Source organism: Nymphalis io, chromosome 19 (genome assembly GCF_905147045.1).
Source record: "Nymphalis io chromosome 19, ilAglIoxx1.1, whole genome shotgun sequence".
Taxonomy (NCBI): Eukaryota; Metazoa; Arthropoda; class Insecta; order Lepidoptera; family Nymphalidae; genus Nymphalis; species Nymphalis io.
In genome coordinates this window covers 2,421,674-2,438,919 of record NC_065906.1, presented here as the reverse complement: position 1 = coordinate 2,438,919, position 17,246 = coordinate 2,421,674, and the positions used below count along the sequence as shown (strand labels likewise).

Genomic DNA, 17,246 nt, shown 5'->3' with positions numbered 1-17,246 from the left:
GTCTTGGAAATTATATAGTATCATAACAACCTGTTATTTTATTTAATATATACAGGTTTTTAAATGTAAAAACATTGTTCTTTATGTTGGTGTAGAAATTATAAGCATTTTTTGATGTATTACAAAAATGGACAATAAATACTTTTTAAATGAGTCGAACAACTCAGTGGATAGACCACGTTAATCTTAACCAAACAGCATTAGGTTTTCAAAAACTTTTTTTAAGGTTAAGTATGTATATAATTAAGGTTATTTTTAAGTTTGGCACAAGGTACGTTATATCTTGGTTCCGAAGGTTGGTGGGGCATTGGCTATTACATGAACAGGAATAGCTATCTATATGAGATGGTGACCATTAGCCATTAGGTGGCCCATTTGCCCGTCCATAATATCATAAAAAAAGAGAACGGTAAGTTGGCACTGAACGTGTCACCGCGCTGCTGATAGAATCTACGTTATGACACTTGTGGTTTTAATTACCCGTGGCTATCGATTGAACGTTCACGTGCAGAATCACTCTTCGTCCCTTATGCCTTTAATTAAACTGGCACCAATCAAACCTTAACAAATCAATATGAACTCGACGAGTTCGCACAATGCTATAAGTGTTATTAATCACTAGTGTGTCGAGTAGCGTGGGTCCAAAACTGTCAATACAACGATGTTATTTAACATTACATGGAATTAAATAATATTTAGATAATGAAACAAAAAATCTAAATATGGCACAAACACGATGTCTGTGGAGATATAAATAATGTTGATAATAATAATATTAAAAAAATAGTATATTTAAACATATTTACGAAAATACAAGATTAGAAAATCACAAAAGTCAATTTCCGACATCGCTAACAAGTTCAGTTACAAAGTTCCAGCGTTTAAAGTTTAAACGTGATTGATCCGTTGCATCTGACGTTAAAATAAACTGAGAGTAAATAAATTGGAACTCTAAGAGCAACTATTTATGGTGCACATTCACTTGATGGATAAACTTTCTCGATAAAAAATGCACGCTGGTAAATGTAGTTGATACGGTAGAATGTCTAATATTGGAATAGTTTATATTTTGAGAAATAACGTTTTAATAAAAAACCTGAATAGGTACCATGTTTTTTAGTTAATAAAACCAACAAAACGTGATAGATTTGTTCTCCGTTTTAATGCGAGACGAAAAGGACTAAGAAACAAACAAAGATAAATGAAGTTACAATTAAATTCGAAACTGTGTAATGTATTGGTTTCAACCAAAACTGGGGAATTATTCGGAACAGATTTATTTGGTTTTTCGTGTTCATTATTAGTTGGACTTAGCACTGCTGTAGGCTTTTAACGGAAAAAAGGAAACGAATATTGAAAAATAATTCTTTTTAACTCAAAAGCTGCTCTTGTCTTTTTTTATCTAGTCAAAGTTTTTTATTCCTAAACAGTAGTAATGGTATTGTATGTATATACATTTTTTAAAACAAGACTAATACTTTAATTCTTGCATTTTATTGTTGAAACGTAAAAATACTACATTAAAATTAATTTTAGTCAACTGAATAAATACTTAAGAATAATTTCACAGATAGCTTATGAATATTAAAATAACATTAATTGTAAACGAGACATTTGAAACAAAAATAGAATGCAATCAAATCCCTGAGTCATGTTTATATCTACATATAACAAAAGAAACTAAAATGTAATCCTTGAATGGTACTTTTAAATATTATGCGCATAACAAAACGTGCATCCTCATCTTAAACAATTAAAAGAACAAATACAAACATCTATTTAAGGGTTTGACTGAAGTCGGTCGTGTGGTTTTTTATCTTTTTTAAGAATTTAATTTTAATACTATTATATAGTTATAAGGTAAACTGTAACAAAAAATATACTGTAAATATTAAATTCCAAGTACTAAACAGATATCAACATTTGTAAAATTTAAACTTTGATACTGCCCGGTAATAAAAAATCATCATCTTTACATTACGTAAAGGCAAATAATAGAAAGGTTTCAAAAAACCAACACGTATGCGGAGATATAAAAGATTATTCGAAAAAATATATACAGAAGTGGTTTTTAAATGTCTGATTGGTAGGAAAAAAGGTTAATCTAATTAGATGAGATGTACAAATCCCGATCTAATTTAGATATATTTGATAATTAAATATCAAAGTAGTGAATAATTATATTATATTAAATTTTCGTATAATCAATATTTTAAAGATATTTTTATATTAATTGTTGATAAGCAAAATGTTAATGACGAATGTCGTTCTTTTAACAATATAAGTCTCAAAATTTCGGGGAAATGGTTCCTTCGCTGTTTACGATTGCAGAACACGTATTGATGTGATAGTAATGATAATAGAAGGTATTGTTTTTTACTATCAAATCCTAAAAATCAACAAGATACTTGATCTACGTTAAAATGCAAGTATCAGTCTGTAAACATCCCCTTTGCTGGGCTAAGGTCTCCTTTTTGAGAATGATTAGATCTTATTCCATCGTGTTGCTCAAATACGGTTGGGTTGATACACGTGTGGTAGTTTTTATACCGACAAGCATATTTCTCACGATTTTTTCTTCTACTTTGAGCACAGAATTATAAATAAAAATTATGCAAATGTAAATTCAGTGGCGCTTCATTGTGTTTGAATCCACAATCATCAAAATTCACGTGTTCTAAATATTGGGCCATCTCGGCTCTTAATATAGAATAGAATGCCGAATAAATAAAAAGAAAAATTCGTTAATCATGACATCGTTATAATAATGAGTCATTTGCAAATCATTTTGAATCAGATGTTTTATTTGTTAATAAAACAGAATATATAAAAGTTAACAAGTTAATGATGTCCAATTTACGAGTATGTTCACACGTCATCAGTAAATTATCCTCTAAAAGGTGACCAAGATACTCGACTTCAACCTCTCTAGACCACCCAATAATTCTGCTAACGATGACTCATAGCAAATAAGTATTAACACCTTTTCCTCGTAAGAACCACATATAAAAAGCATGAGAAAATGGGTTTATGAGAAACAATCTTGACAATTTTGTTAATAATTGGTTTAATTCGTCATCATCATTATCGTTCGCCCGTCTTTATCCAATTTGCTAGACTTTTACGGCCAGCCTCTAACTTTTTTCGGGAAGATTCTTGCTTTTGATTTGGCTCTCTGGCACCGCCTTACAGTTAATGAAAAGGTAAAAAACCAATTTTATTTTTATTAAGTTTTTATCAAGTTATGCATGTGCAATGGACAACAAAATCACGTAAGCTAAGTTTTGACTAAAAATAGAAATAAAAAAGTCATAGCATATATATGCTTCAAACAGTTTGGTTTTCGTAACTTCGAGTTTGCACGGATGTTGAAGAATGTTTACCGGTTTTTACTTTAAACGTCTATCATACCTACACCTAAAAACTTGATGGCGTACTTCTAACCAATTGAGAATTAAAATCTCTCTTCCATCTCTTTCTTTTCTCTTTGAATCTATCCCGTAATATATTAAAATTATCTATATAATATTTTATCATGCCCAAAAAGTTAATACAGAACACAATTCAGATTGACTTACAATCTCTATAAAAGCAAATTCGGATGGAATACTTAAAGAATACTAATTACCAATACAATGAAAGTACAATTTACAATCATGCGTTATTATTAATACAGATAAAACATTTTTTTTCTAAAGATGGATTTAACTTATTATTTTAGTGAAACTCTAGAAATGGAAATATTCTCAGCCACCTTAAACGAAGTCTGAGAAAGCTGGACACTATAATTGTATAATAAAAAAATAATCATAATTTACTACCTGTTTATTTTTTCCTTTATCTTTGTTAGTTAGACAAAGTGCCGCCTGATTCCTGATGTCTTAATCAAACGAGATTGCGATACGTAAACCGCAGGAATTTAACGCGGGTTATAAAATCGAGATAAAAATGCGTTGAAAATTAGTTATACGTTTCACGCTTAATTTATTGAAGAGATTATAGGAATAATAATCGTCTAATATATTTTTTATAGTGGAGATAAAGTTTAATGGCTCGTGATCAAAGTTTATAACGAGAATGATAAGAAAGTTTTCGGAACAGATAAAAATCTCAGGAGACTTGTTTTAGCGTATAGTTGTGAGATTTTATAGCAATTAAATCAAATAAGGCAGTTAAATAGTGATTAATTACACAAGTGATTCGGACGATGAGACGCGATGGCACAGTGGTTAGAGCCAGCCGACCAGAACCTTAAAAAAGGCAAGAATTAATACATTTTCATCTTAATTTATCTTAATAATTTATCTCCTGTACATGGTCTCCATGTATCCTTATCCGCATTAGAGCAGAGTAGTGCAAGAATAAACTCCAAGCCTTCCCCTCAAATATAAGTACAGATTTAACCCAGCAGTGGGATATTTACTTTATACAAATAAAGCCATAATGACAGTGAAACGAAGGTTATTTAAACAGTATTTTTTTAAGAAGTGCTATCTAATGGACAACATAATCCAAGAAGCATAGTTTCTAACAAACATTTCACGAACCGACATTCTTTAGCAATAATGAAGTAATGAGGTAAGTAAATAGAAAGCACGTATCAATGTTTGCATTACAAGTACTTACGAAATCCAGGCTATAAACCGTTACTCTCAAGTTCCATAATACAGAGTAAACAGAAAACGATGGACTTAAGTAAGCAAGACTTACTTTATAAGTTGGAGATCGTAAAAAACTTGGAGATGTAAAGATAAAATTGTATTGTCGCAACGCCTTCATTAAAGCCCGCATATGACAAATATTTACTAAGACCGATAAGAGACCGACTTATTCATTATATTTTGGGAATGTTAAATTATAGATAAGATCGCTCGCCGATACGTCACGGTTTAAATGTTTTGTAAATGAAACAGGAAAAATTGTTTACGTTTATGTGACGATAATACGACTATATTATAGATTTCATTCGAATAGAAGTAATATAACTGACTTCATTCGTTTTTTTTATTTAACATCTCTTAAATAAAACTGAACAAAGACCTCACTACTATTAAGGAATTTTAGAATTTATTCAAATGGTACCAAATATCAAAATAAATTATTATTGACATATTTCTTTTTGGAATAAAATATGAAATGAATATTTTAAATTCTAAAATACCATTTCAGTTTATGTAAGCTTTCCAAGTGGACTGTGGCGGAAATGAAGTGGCATTCTAATTAGAATTTGCATTAAAATTTCCAACACATTTAAGTTATTCCTGTGTTTCTATTTTAATGAAAACCTAATTTTATTTCTCTTTTACCGTGGACCACATATGCTAGAGTAAACTTATTTCATTGTCAATATGGAAATTTCGTTTAAAACTTTGTAAATCAACCTTTTAGAATCAATTTAATTAAATATTTAAAATCGTAATTACAAGCATAATAAGGTTAGCTAAGTTTCTTAGTTCTCAAGGTTGGTGGAGCATTAGTAAGGAATGGTTTTTATTTCTTACAGTGCCAATATAAATATTATGGGCGGTGGTGACCACTTACGATCAGGTGGCCCAATTGCCAGTCCACCTACCTATTAAAAATTAAATATCATAAAATATACTTATTATTATTACTAATGTAAATAAATTACTACTTACTGGTTCCGTATCGCAAGTTTCCAAATCCGAAATCGGGTCGTCACCACAATAATAGTCTGCCTGCAGGAACGGTGGTCGCGGGGGTGGCGGTAGCAGAAACTCTGGAGGTGGTCCAAGACAATCACACTCCGTAATGTCCGTGGGCTCCAAATCCCACATCTCGTACTTATCTAACTTAACACTATTCACAACCTTGTCGCTGTAATCACTAACACTAGAATATCTAGTATCACGTTTAACGCGATTTACTTCATTTGTAGTTCTTAATTGTATTAAATTGGCTATGTATAGTTCGTCATCGATATCACTCCACACATTCTTTCTAACCTCATCATTATCTTCAAAGTCACTGTAACTCTCTCTATCAGTTTCAGATGCTATAACACGATCGCTCTCACTATTCGATTCGTTAATAACTTCACTGCTTTCTTTGTTCTTATCACGGAAAGCATTTTCACTTTTAGCGTTTACCGATTTATCGTTTAAGTCGGGCTTTTGCAAATATTTATCACTGAGGTTTTTGTAAATGACATCCTGAAGTGTCCAAAAAGCGTACGAAGACGCCTTGGTTGGACTGTTATCGTATCTCTCGTCCATACGCAGTTTTCTTCAATTTTATCTGTAACAAACAAATATCGTTTAAATAAACCTTATCTCATGACAATCGCTCCGTCCAATTTCGTATCAGACACCGACCGAATCAATTCTATATTAACATCAAACCACTTATTATTTAATAGAAGAGTTAACACCTCATTTTGTATAACAAAGAAGCCGCAATTAATGACTACTACATCTAAGAGCACAATGGCTGCCTTAGTATCGATATCATCAGGCTCCATTGGTTACTTTTAATTTATTTTTTATCGCATCAGTTTGACCGGATGGGTTTCTAGGTATGCACGTATCGTGATGTTGTCAGAACTGGCCTCGAAACTACGATCAATGTTTCATAATATCAAACGTTACTTAACTGTTACTCTTACAAAGAGTAATCTCTATAACTGAGTATATTATTGAAAAACATTAATTATATTATATTTTTAGATTTATTTAAAGATTTTATTTTCATTATATATAATGTTATTATAACATATATATAATATAAAAATTATATTACTCTTTATATTACATATATATAATATAAAGAAGTAATTAATTAATACATTAATTACATTTTATTTTTTATCCCATCACAATATTCTTAATATATATTTTTTGAACGCACATTTTGCGTCATTTAACGGTTACAAAGAACCACGTCTTATTCGAAATGATGCTTGAATATCCACTAATGTCCACAATTGACACAGCACTAATACACAATAGTTAAACGTAGAATGTTTCGAGAAGCCGGCGTGAGATTGCGGGGTCAGAAGGTCGAGACAGCTCCAAGTCACTCAATAATCAAACGGATGTTTAGCATAGAACCTTAGTAGATTGCATACATTATAGTTCTTATACGGTACATTATGAATATAAGTATACATGATTGATTGCTTAGAATAATTGACAATATACTTTATAATAAGATATGACAAGATGAGAAAATGCTGCTGAGATTATAGTGTTGTATTATAGTATATATTTATTAGACGACTAGACGACCCATATCACTTCTTAACCAAATAAATCGGATCCAAAACCAAGAGTATACTAAATTATAATATGTTTAATTTGTTTTTATAGTTAATCTCTGTGATGAAATATCGTAAGGATACTTGAGAGTACGAAATGAAATTCTGTCATATTTGTTTCAAAAATCCCGCAGCGGAATTAGTAATCAAGGAGATGAAGCCACCCAGTAAGACATACTAGCTGTTTCAACACTTTCGAATATTTTTTATTTTTAAAAAAGTAAAACTGACTGGCAATTATCCTGAAGGTTAGTGATCGCCAAAGCCCGTAGACGTTGTCACCGTTTTTGATACTTTTAACTCATCGTCAAATCGCCACCAACTTTGAGATCTAAGCCGTTACTTTTTTATTACTGGTGGTAGGGCTTTGTGCAAGCTCGTCTGGGTAGGTACCACCCACTCATCAGATATTCTACCGCAAAACAGCAATACTTGATATTGTTGTGTTCCGGTTTGAAGGGTGAGTGAGCCAGTGTAATTACAGGCACAAGGGACATGAAATCTTAGTTCCCAAGGTTGGTGGCGCATTGGCTGTAAGCGATGGTTGACATTTCTTACAATGCCAATGTCTAAGGGCGTTTGGTGACCACTTACCATCAGGTGGCCCATATGCTCGTCCACCTTCCTATTCTATAAAAAAAAATGCCTTTAGTTATAATGGATCACCGCCCCTTAAGCCCTTAAATATTGCTGTTTAGTGGTAGAATATGTGATGTGCTTGTAACTACCCAGACCTTCCTACCCAGCTTGAAAGTTTTTTAAATCAATAAATCGAAAACAATGTTTCCATGGGAAGTCACGTTATATATATGTTTGTATATTACTGTTTGTATTTCAGAGTATTCATATTCTATTAGTATAATTGGGTTTAATACGTTGTTATAGATATGTAATAACCTTAATAAGTCTCTTAGATGTCTACGAACACATTGTATTGTTTGATAGGCATTTTCAATTAAGCCCGATTACGATTCTAAGACTATCGTATATATATTATATAATACATAGGTATTTGAGGCTACATAATATTAATATATTCATATAGACAGTATGTGGTAAGTTACTGTAACTGTAAAAACTGTAACAGCCTGTGAATGTCCCACTGCTGGGCTAAGGCCTCCTCTTCCTTTTTGAGTAGGTATTTATTCTTTTTGAGTAGGTATGGAGCTTATTCCACCACGCTGCCCCAATGCGGGTTGGTGGAATACACGTGTGGCAGAATTTCAGTGAAATTAGACACGAGATCAAGCACGAAATGATTTATAATGACAAATTAAGCACATGTCAATTAAGTGGTACTTGCTCAGGTTTGAACCCACGATCATAGTTTAAGATTCTCGCGTTCTTACTATTGGACCATTTTGGCTCTCGGTTGATAAGTATGTGTAAGTTAGAAGCAATGGCATTTTAAATTAATTGTAGTATGAAAAATGATTCGAAAAATTCGTGTATAGCATTGCTCTTTCTGCATAAATGAAGGATTTTTAAACAAAATTTCACCCTCGTCTTAGGTGTTAAATTTTCAAAAATCCTTCCTTAATGCTAACTTACTGCGCAAAAGGTATGTAAATTTTCATGGCGCTAGCTCCAGTAGTTTGAGCTGACTTTTATATGTCAGTCAGTCATTCATATATATATATAGATAAAAAACCACATTCCAAAATATTAAATGACCGAATGATTTGCAACTTTGCATTGATATATACGGAGATCATTTATCACGTCATTTACAAAGAGTTAAAGTATGTACATATGTATTAAACACATTCGTAATTACTAGCCACAATAGCATGGGCAAATATATTGAATGGATTCCATTAGACTGTGTAATCATTTTATTTGTACACAAATTTGGCGTGAGATTTTGTTCATACTTTTCAATATTCATTAATGATGGTTCAAAACTTAAATTTAATAATAATTGAACTTCATTGTGTTGTCAATTACACTAACTATCCGTATGCAAAACGAAACGGTTTATGATTTACGTAGCTTTTTGACAATTTGAAAATATTGTCATGGATTTACATTGGGTCACTTAAAGTTGCCAGGGGATATCAAAACGAACACATAATAATTATTGCGATTGTATTATCATCGGCTAACCCGATCAATGGCCATCCATATAGGTTGAGTCTCATTAACATTTTGGCGAGTGTTCGGAGAGTCTGACATCAGCACAATGCCAAGTGGAGGGCCCTCGAGCCTCTTAACGAACCTATTCTGTTGGTTTTCTCACGTGAATTATTACTAGTTGAGCAGGGTTGCCGGTTTGAATTTTCTTGATGCGTTCGCAAGAATTTGTAACTATTAGAATAATATTGACTCGAATTGACGCGTTTTGTTATGTATTTCAATAAATTTCAAATTTCGAATAATGCGTTCCAGATTGTAATTTCCAAATACTGAATGTGAATAAAACAATTATAGTGTGCAAAAGATTATTAAACAATTTGAATACATTAATGATACACATCGGGAATGGAATTACAGCCTCCTGAAAATTTTAAGCAATTACAAGAATCAACTAACAACAAGATTTTACTTCGCTAGTGATTCAGTTATTTTCTTTTCCAGCTCGATCGTAGTTTCTACTGCCTATCTTTAAGGATTATGCTTCTATCAGTTTGAATCAATGAAACGAAAATTTACTAATTCCAAGTCATTTTAACATATTTTTAACAAAATGTCAAAGAATAATACAAATATTTGTTAAAAATAAAACTATTGTGTACATTTGTAATGTACTATAATAAAATCGTCAATAACGGTTGTTGTCGGGCTTAACATTACGTGCAAAGAGCAAAGGTTTTCTAAAACAAATTGCATTTATAACGGAATTGAAGCTCACAGGTATACAGGATTTTAGTTTATTCATAATTAATTTTATATAATATTCACATATATATTATGTAAACCTTAACAATTGATACTAGACATTGTATATTTATTATTTGAGGCATTGAATTTTTCGAATCGCTTTTTACTTTGAGCCGAGATGGCCTAGTGGTTAGAACGCGTGAATCTTAACCGATGAGCGTGGGTTCAAACCCGGATAAGCACCACTGAATTTTCATGTGCTTAATTTGTGTTTATAATACATCTCGTGCTTGACGGTGAAGGAAAACATCGTGAGGAAACCTACATGTGTCTAATTTCGCTGAAATTCTGCCACGTGCGTTCTACCAACCCGCATGGGAGCAGCGTGGTGGAATGAGCTTCAAACCTTATCCTCAAAAAAGGAGAAGAGGCCTAAGTCCAGCAGTGGGACGTTCAGAGTTACTTTTTACTTTATTGGAAACAAATATATAATAGTATTAATAGATGGTCATGACAATTTTTTTATCATTTTAATCAAAGCGTAGATAATTTATGTATAATATAATAATGTTATTACATAGCTATGTATAATTAAACAATTAATGTATCAGGTGTGAATATTCTTACATTTCTTGTAGATTTTAAAAAATGTATTTAAATAATTACAAACCGTATTGGTAGTTTAATATTTTATTAATCTTGTAAATTGACGCATCAAAAGCATTTGAATAAAGTTTGTTTCAAAATAATTCGATATACATTTCACCAATAAAAAAAATACTATGTCGGCAAAGTCAACATGGATGGCTTCCAAATGGTCCTTCTTTAATTCAGCATTCCAGCGATAAACCGTTCAATGCATTGAGATCGTAGTGTGTGAACACGCCTTTATGGCCTATAAAATGAGTTTAAGTAGGGAGGCGGGACAATCTGGCTTTCTAGATTACTCGTATAATGTAAATGTATTATATAATGAAACAATGACACAATGCGAAGATATTTTGTTATATTTTTGCAAATATTTAGTCATAAGTTCAAAAGGTGAATATTAAAGGCACATAAATGCTAATTATTTTATTTAATTATTTCCATACATTTCTTTTGCTGCGTATACGTTATGTCATAGGACTTTCAATCATTACATTCATAAATTTAATATAAAAATACAAGATTTTTTGCTGGATAAGATTAGGATTAGAAACACAGGAGCATTCTGGTTCTTTGTTTTGTATCTCACACAGCTGGATAATTCAGTCGCAGGTGTAAAACTTTACATGCTTTGCACGGCTCAGACGAGCAGCCTGGCTGTTACGAGATAATATTGACAGAGAAATCCGAAACTCCATATAGCCTTAACCGGGATTAGATCCTATGAACACGAATCTACAGCCTTACGAAAACAGAACGAGGCGTTATTACTATAACTAATATATAAACACTTCTTAAATATTCTTCAATATTCTTATAACCCCACCGATACGATAGGGATAGCAATAACTATACTGATAATTTAGTTAAATTGTATTCAGCTAAATTTGGTGCAATTATCACATAGTAAAATAAAATATATTAATAGTTTGAAAAGAGGTGAAAACTGGTCATACGGCTTTGTGCAAGCTCGTCTGGGTAGGTCCACTCATCAGATACTGTACCGCAAAACAGCAGTACTTGGTATTGTTGTGTTCCGGTTTGAAGAGTGAGTGATCCAGCGTAATTACAGGTACAAGGGACATAACATCTTAGTTCTCAAGGTTGGTGGCACATTGGCGATGTAAACGATGGTTAACATTGCTTACAATGCCTATGTCTATGGACGTTGGTGACCACTTACCATTAGATGGCCTCATGCTCGTCTACCTACCTATACAATAAAAAAAAGACCAAAGATTACTTAGAATTTGCCTCAATTAAGATACAAATTACACATCAACTTAATTTATCAACATAATGTACTAATGCTTTATGTGCTTACAGGATTATTAATGGTTTTTTTTTTATCTTTAATAATATTATAAATGCGAAAGCGAGTTTGTTTTACTCTTTCGCTTTCTCGTCCGAACTACTTAAACGCAATAATTTCGATAATCGTTGGAGCATTTGTTAGTTTTCTTGTAATTTACAAATTACTTTACCAATTAGAATTTATATTCTTATTACATCTTACACAATTTTTCTTTGTTTTTTCTTTGTCGACATGATAAAACTATTACGATTTTTCCTACCTTACTTACTTTTTTTTTTAATTTTGATGCGAAAACTTTCAATATGATTTGAATATTATATTATAATCATTTAATTGGTTATTTTTTTAAACACGATTAAATAAAGAAATCCTACAAATAACCACGGAACTAAAATAAAATAACAATTACTACATAACCCGGTTTCATGCAAGATATCGAGGAATCCTCGATATTTGTCGGAAGAATACGATTCGGTTTAGTCGGCAGTCGGCGACGATTCAAAGCGTTCGCTCTATGATGACGGGAACCGTAGTCTTTTCGAAGTTTATCGACTATTTCTGGATAAATAAGGATTATATAATAATAATACCAGACGTTATATAATGTACACGACGTAGAAAAAGCAAAAAATCAGTAGTTACTAGTTATGTATTACGAATTCTATTGATTACATTAAAACATTAAGATACTCATTAATGCAATTTCTTGTCTTTATACATATATAAATAATATTAACATTTTAATTTAATTTTACTGAGAAAAATAAATCATTTTGATAAAATTAAATATGTTCTAATTACGACTATAAAATTATTTCAAAGGAAACAAATCGACTGAAATATTATGTTTTGTATTTGTATTAACAAAACCGAATCAAATTTACTAGCAATTACATAAAGAATAATAAGAATGGCCTGAAAGCAAAGAATAATATTAATAACATTAGTTTTTCTTAAAACGTGCATGTTAGTAATAACGTTTTTGTTTTATTTTTATAAATAAATACTTAAGTGGAATTATACAAACAATAAGATTTTCATATCTGGATTAATTTATTAGATTAGCTTGGAATATCCAACTTTGTTTATAAACTAGGTCTGGACGGAACATTCTCTGGCAGATTAATTCACTCATTTCTCAATTAATCTTTCATTTCATTTATTCTATATCGGTACATTTTTAACTTTTAAAAAAAGGAACTCGTTCTTTTTAAAATATCCTTAAAAACACCAAAAAGTATTTAATAAAATTAAAAAAAAAAAAAACACTGAAACTAACCTGTCTTAAAATTCACTACGCTAATCCAACTACAAAGTTTCATATCGGAGAACGTACACTTATATCACTCACAATTCATCACTTCACACACAACCGCGCGTAAATATTTCGAAAACGAGAATGCGTCTCGCACGCCCGACCGTTTTGAACTAAATAAAATTTAACGAAACGCACCCTATTTATAACTTCGGTGCTTGACAGCTTCGCTGGTCTATGATTGGCTGCACCTACTCAGGTAGTGTTTTTTTTTGTATTAAATTTGTTTCGACGCTACTCTCTTGTCAACTTGACTTCGGAAATGGAATATATGATTGTGACGATTAAGATTTACTAAAAATAAACATTGCCTTTTTATATAAAATACATGTTCTAATTTTGAATTTTGTTTTTAAATATTAGTTGTATTGCATTTAAATACAACTTTTAAATTTCCATTTTTTTCTGATTAATAGTTGTGTGAATGTAAATTTCAAAGTTAAACACGGTTAAATGAATGAATGAATGAATGGAAGTAAATTACAAATAGAAAACCAAGTAAACTCTAATTGAGCAAACGCAAGGTGCAAATCTTACGCTCTTAACTTTTCCTTTAAACATTAAATAAAAGCTCTTTAAAATCTTCCTTTTAATTATAAAGATGCTTAAGTTGAAGATTATAACATTCAAGGTTTCACCTTTCTAACTTAATGTCTTAATTTCGTGAAGTTTTCCCACCTTTTGTTTGTCCGCTGTGGGCCGGTTTGAGTGGCAACTCAGTCAGTGTAATTTGGTTGGTTCCAGTGTCTATGGACAATGATGACCATATCAGCTTTATTATAGTTTTTTTTTTATAGAATAGGAAGGAGCATATGAGCCACCTCATGGTAAGTGGTCACCAACGCCCATAGACAATGGCGTTGTAAGAAATGTTAACCATCGCTTACATCACCAATGCGCCACCAACCTTGGGAACTAAGATGTTATGTCCCTTGTGCCTGTAATTACACTGGCTCACTCACCCTTCAAACCGGAACACAACAATACCAAGTACTGCTGTTTTGCGGTAGATCATCTGATGAGTGGGTGGTACCTACCCAGACGAGCTTGCACAAAGCTCTACCACCAGTAGAGTATAGTATAGTATTTATATTAAGCATTTAGTGTAGTATTATATTAATAAAATAATTGATTATTACGATTATAATAAAATAATAACAATATCACTTATGCCTTTTTATTATTGTAAAAATTGATTGTATTAAAAGTGATTTTTTTTTCAAATGTTAATTCATAGGTTTGTAAGAAGATTATTATAAAATAGTATCATAAAATTATTGATATACTTCAAATTTCTTCAAAAATAATTTATTAAAGTCGAATCCAAAAGACATTATTTTATCATACGGCCATTTACTCTGTGTGTACGAAAACTAAATTGCTAAGAAATAATATAGTCAAATCAAATCAAAATATACTTTATTCAAGTAGAGAGTCACAAGCACTTGTGAATTATTTTTTTATGCTTTATAAAAATAAAGCTACCACCGGTTCGGATGTAGCTTCTACTGAGAAAGAACCCACTAGTTATTCGACAACAAAAAATGTACATGTGATAATCATATTATACAGTTATATCTATACCGTAACAGCCTGTGAATGTCCCACTGCTGAGCTAAAGGCTTCCTCTCCCTTTTTTGAGGAGAAGATTTGGAACTTATTCCACCACGCTGCTCCAGTGCGGGTTGGTGGAATACAAACGTGGCAGATTATCAGTGAAATTAGACACATGCAAGTTTCCTCACGATGTTTTCCTTCACCGTAAAGCACGCGATGAATTATAATCACAAATAAAGCACATGAAAATTCAGTGGTGCTTGACCGGGTTTGAATCCACGATCATCGGTTAAGATTCACGCACTCTTACCACTGGGCCATCTCGGCTCTCTTTATTTAAACATTCTGTTATATTTTGTTGTTAATTAAATTTACAACTCATGTTATAGGTTATGTTTACAACAATCCCAAGTATGATGTCAACGGAAATTTTATACTGAATAAAAACCGTTAAGCTACAGTTTATAGTCTTTTTAATCTGACTATAATAAAGTCTACGATAGTAACGAATTGTACGTACGATACAATTTAAATTTTTCAATCGTCAACCGATTTTATTGAATAGAATATCGTTATTTCGGTTTTTTTTTAATCAATTGATGAGCTATTGTATGGCTGAGCTATTCTAGAATTCAATTTATAAATTAAACAACTTTATAGTCGTATTTTTTACACACCTTGAAGTTCAGCTTTAATTTTGATTTCTAGATATATGATTTTTTTTTGTGTGTGGCAACCCTGAATGCAATGTCAATCCTAATTATGTGTTTGTGGTCGACTACCACATATAACCAACACGTCTGAGATCTAATCACATTAATACGTGTTCACGAGTTAATTAGTTTGTTTTCGCAGATTTGTAATATGTTGCTGTATTTATTTTTGTTTGAACATACACATTTATATTTATATATATATATATAAATGTGTATGTGTGTGGTTCCTTTCGACTGGCCCAAAAAAAGCCGGGTACGGGCCTCGGGGTTGCCCTTATTACCCGGGTTCTTCCTCACCGGCAAGTTATCTTGCCGTGTCCTAAAATATAACGGAAGTGATGTATAGAAGGTAGACCGGTTAGCAAGCAATTACAAATACTTTTAATTTTTGTCTTCAATTAATCGAAAGTTCATCAGGATGGAAGCTAATAACCGATGGGGTCAGGAACGAACCCGCTTTACTTCGCTATGTGACTCGCATAGCGATGTAAAGCGATACATTTGAATCATTTGATGTAAACATTTAAATACATTAAAGCACGGATTTCTTTTTTTAGTTGAAGTAAGTTGGCAGACTGCAAATGGACCACATGGCGGTAAGTGGTCGCAAATATTAACCAACCTCTACATCTTCAAATTTGGGAACTAAGATATGATGTCCTTGCACCGATAGTTACACTGACTAACTCTGGGTGAGGTCAATCACACAACAATACTTATTGTTGCTGTTTTGCGGTAGAAAAAGTATGAGTAGGCGTGTTACCTACCTATGTTTCTAGTATCTATGGAATTGGATTAGAAATAGTTATGATGGAAACTAAATGCAAACTTACTTTTAAATATTGATTATTTATTCTCGTTAGACTAAAGTTTTGATAGAATTTAAATAGTTTACAAATTTATCAAAAACATTTTCTTACTTTGTGAGTGTTGAATGATTAAACGAGATGAGTTTATTTTCGTGTCCAAGAGTTCAGATCGTTTTAATATCGGACCAACAGGGCATTGAAAATTGTTAAAAATATTAATACTAAAGACATTTCTTAGATAATGTTTACATACTAGATGATCTATTAAGCTTAACTATGGAAATACTTTAGCGATGATATTCCTTACAGCAGCGCATGAGGGTAAAAAACACCACTTATTCTACAGTCAAACATCAACATTTCATATTTTTGCGTGGACTATTGGCACAACAATTACAGACACAACGGACTCATAATCTTAGATGACGTGGAACCTAATCAAAATAAATATAAGCAAAAAAAAACGATTAGGACTTTTCCTTGTCTTGTCTTGACAATTAAAAATTGAAAATGACAAATAAAACAGGTAAGACAATTTCAAAAAAGTTTTACTAAATATAGTCCATCGATTTTATGTAATTAACTGGTTGTGTATGACAAGAGAGTCGGACATGATGCAACTCGCTTACATATTATATAAATAAGCCTACTTAGCACACATATCACTAGCCATTGAAATGTGTTAAAACGATGATTTCTTATAAAGCAATCGATTTGACATAGACTACTTAACATCTAGACACTGTTAAATATTGATTCGCTTTAATTTTTTTTCGAATCAAAATTGTCA

General features: G+C 31.7%; 1 protein-coding gene across 3 annotated transcripts in view; it reads right to left on the bottom strand.

Moving 5' to 3' along the window:
- Positions 1-17,246, bottom strand: part of LOC126776210 (uncharacterized) — a 177,150-nt gene that overhangs the window by 27,620 nt on the left and 132,284 nt on the right. For 2 of the 3 annotated variants that reach the window (XM_050498517.1, XM_050498519.1), the window contains one exon: positions 5,640-6,258. In XM_050498517.1, coding sequence (XP_050354474.1) covers positions 5,640-6,236 — 597 coding nt within the window. In that variant the 5' untranslated portion in view covers positions 6,237-6,258. Of the gene's footprint in view, positions 1-5,639; positions 6,259-13,338; positions 13,498-17,246 lie in introns of those variants that run through there. The other variant, XM_050498518.1, reaches the window with a different exon arrangement.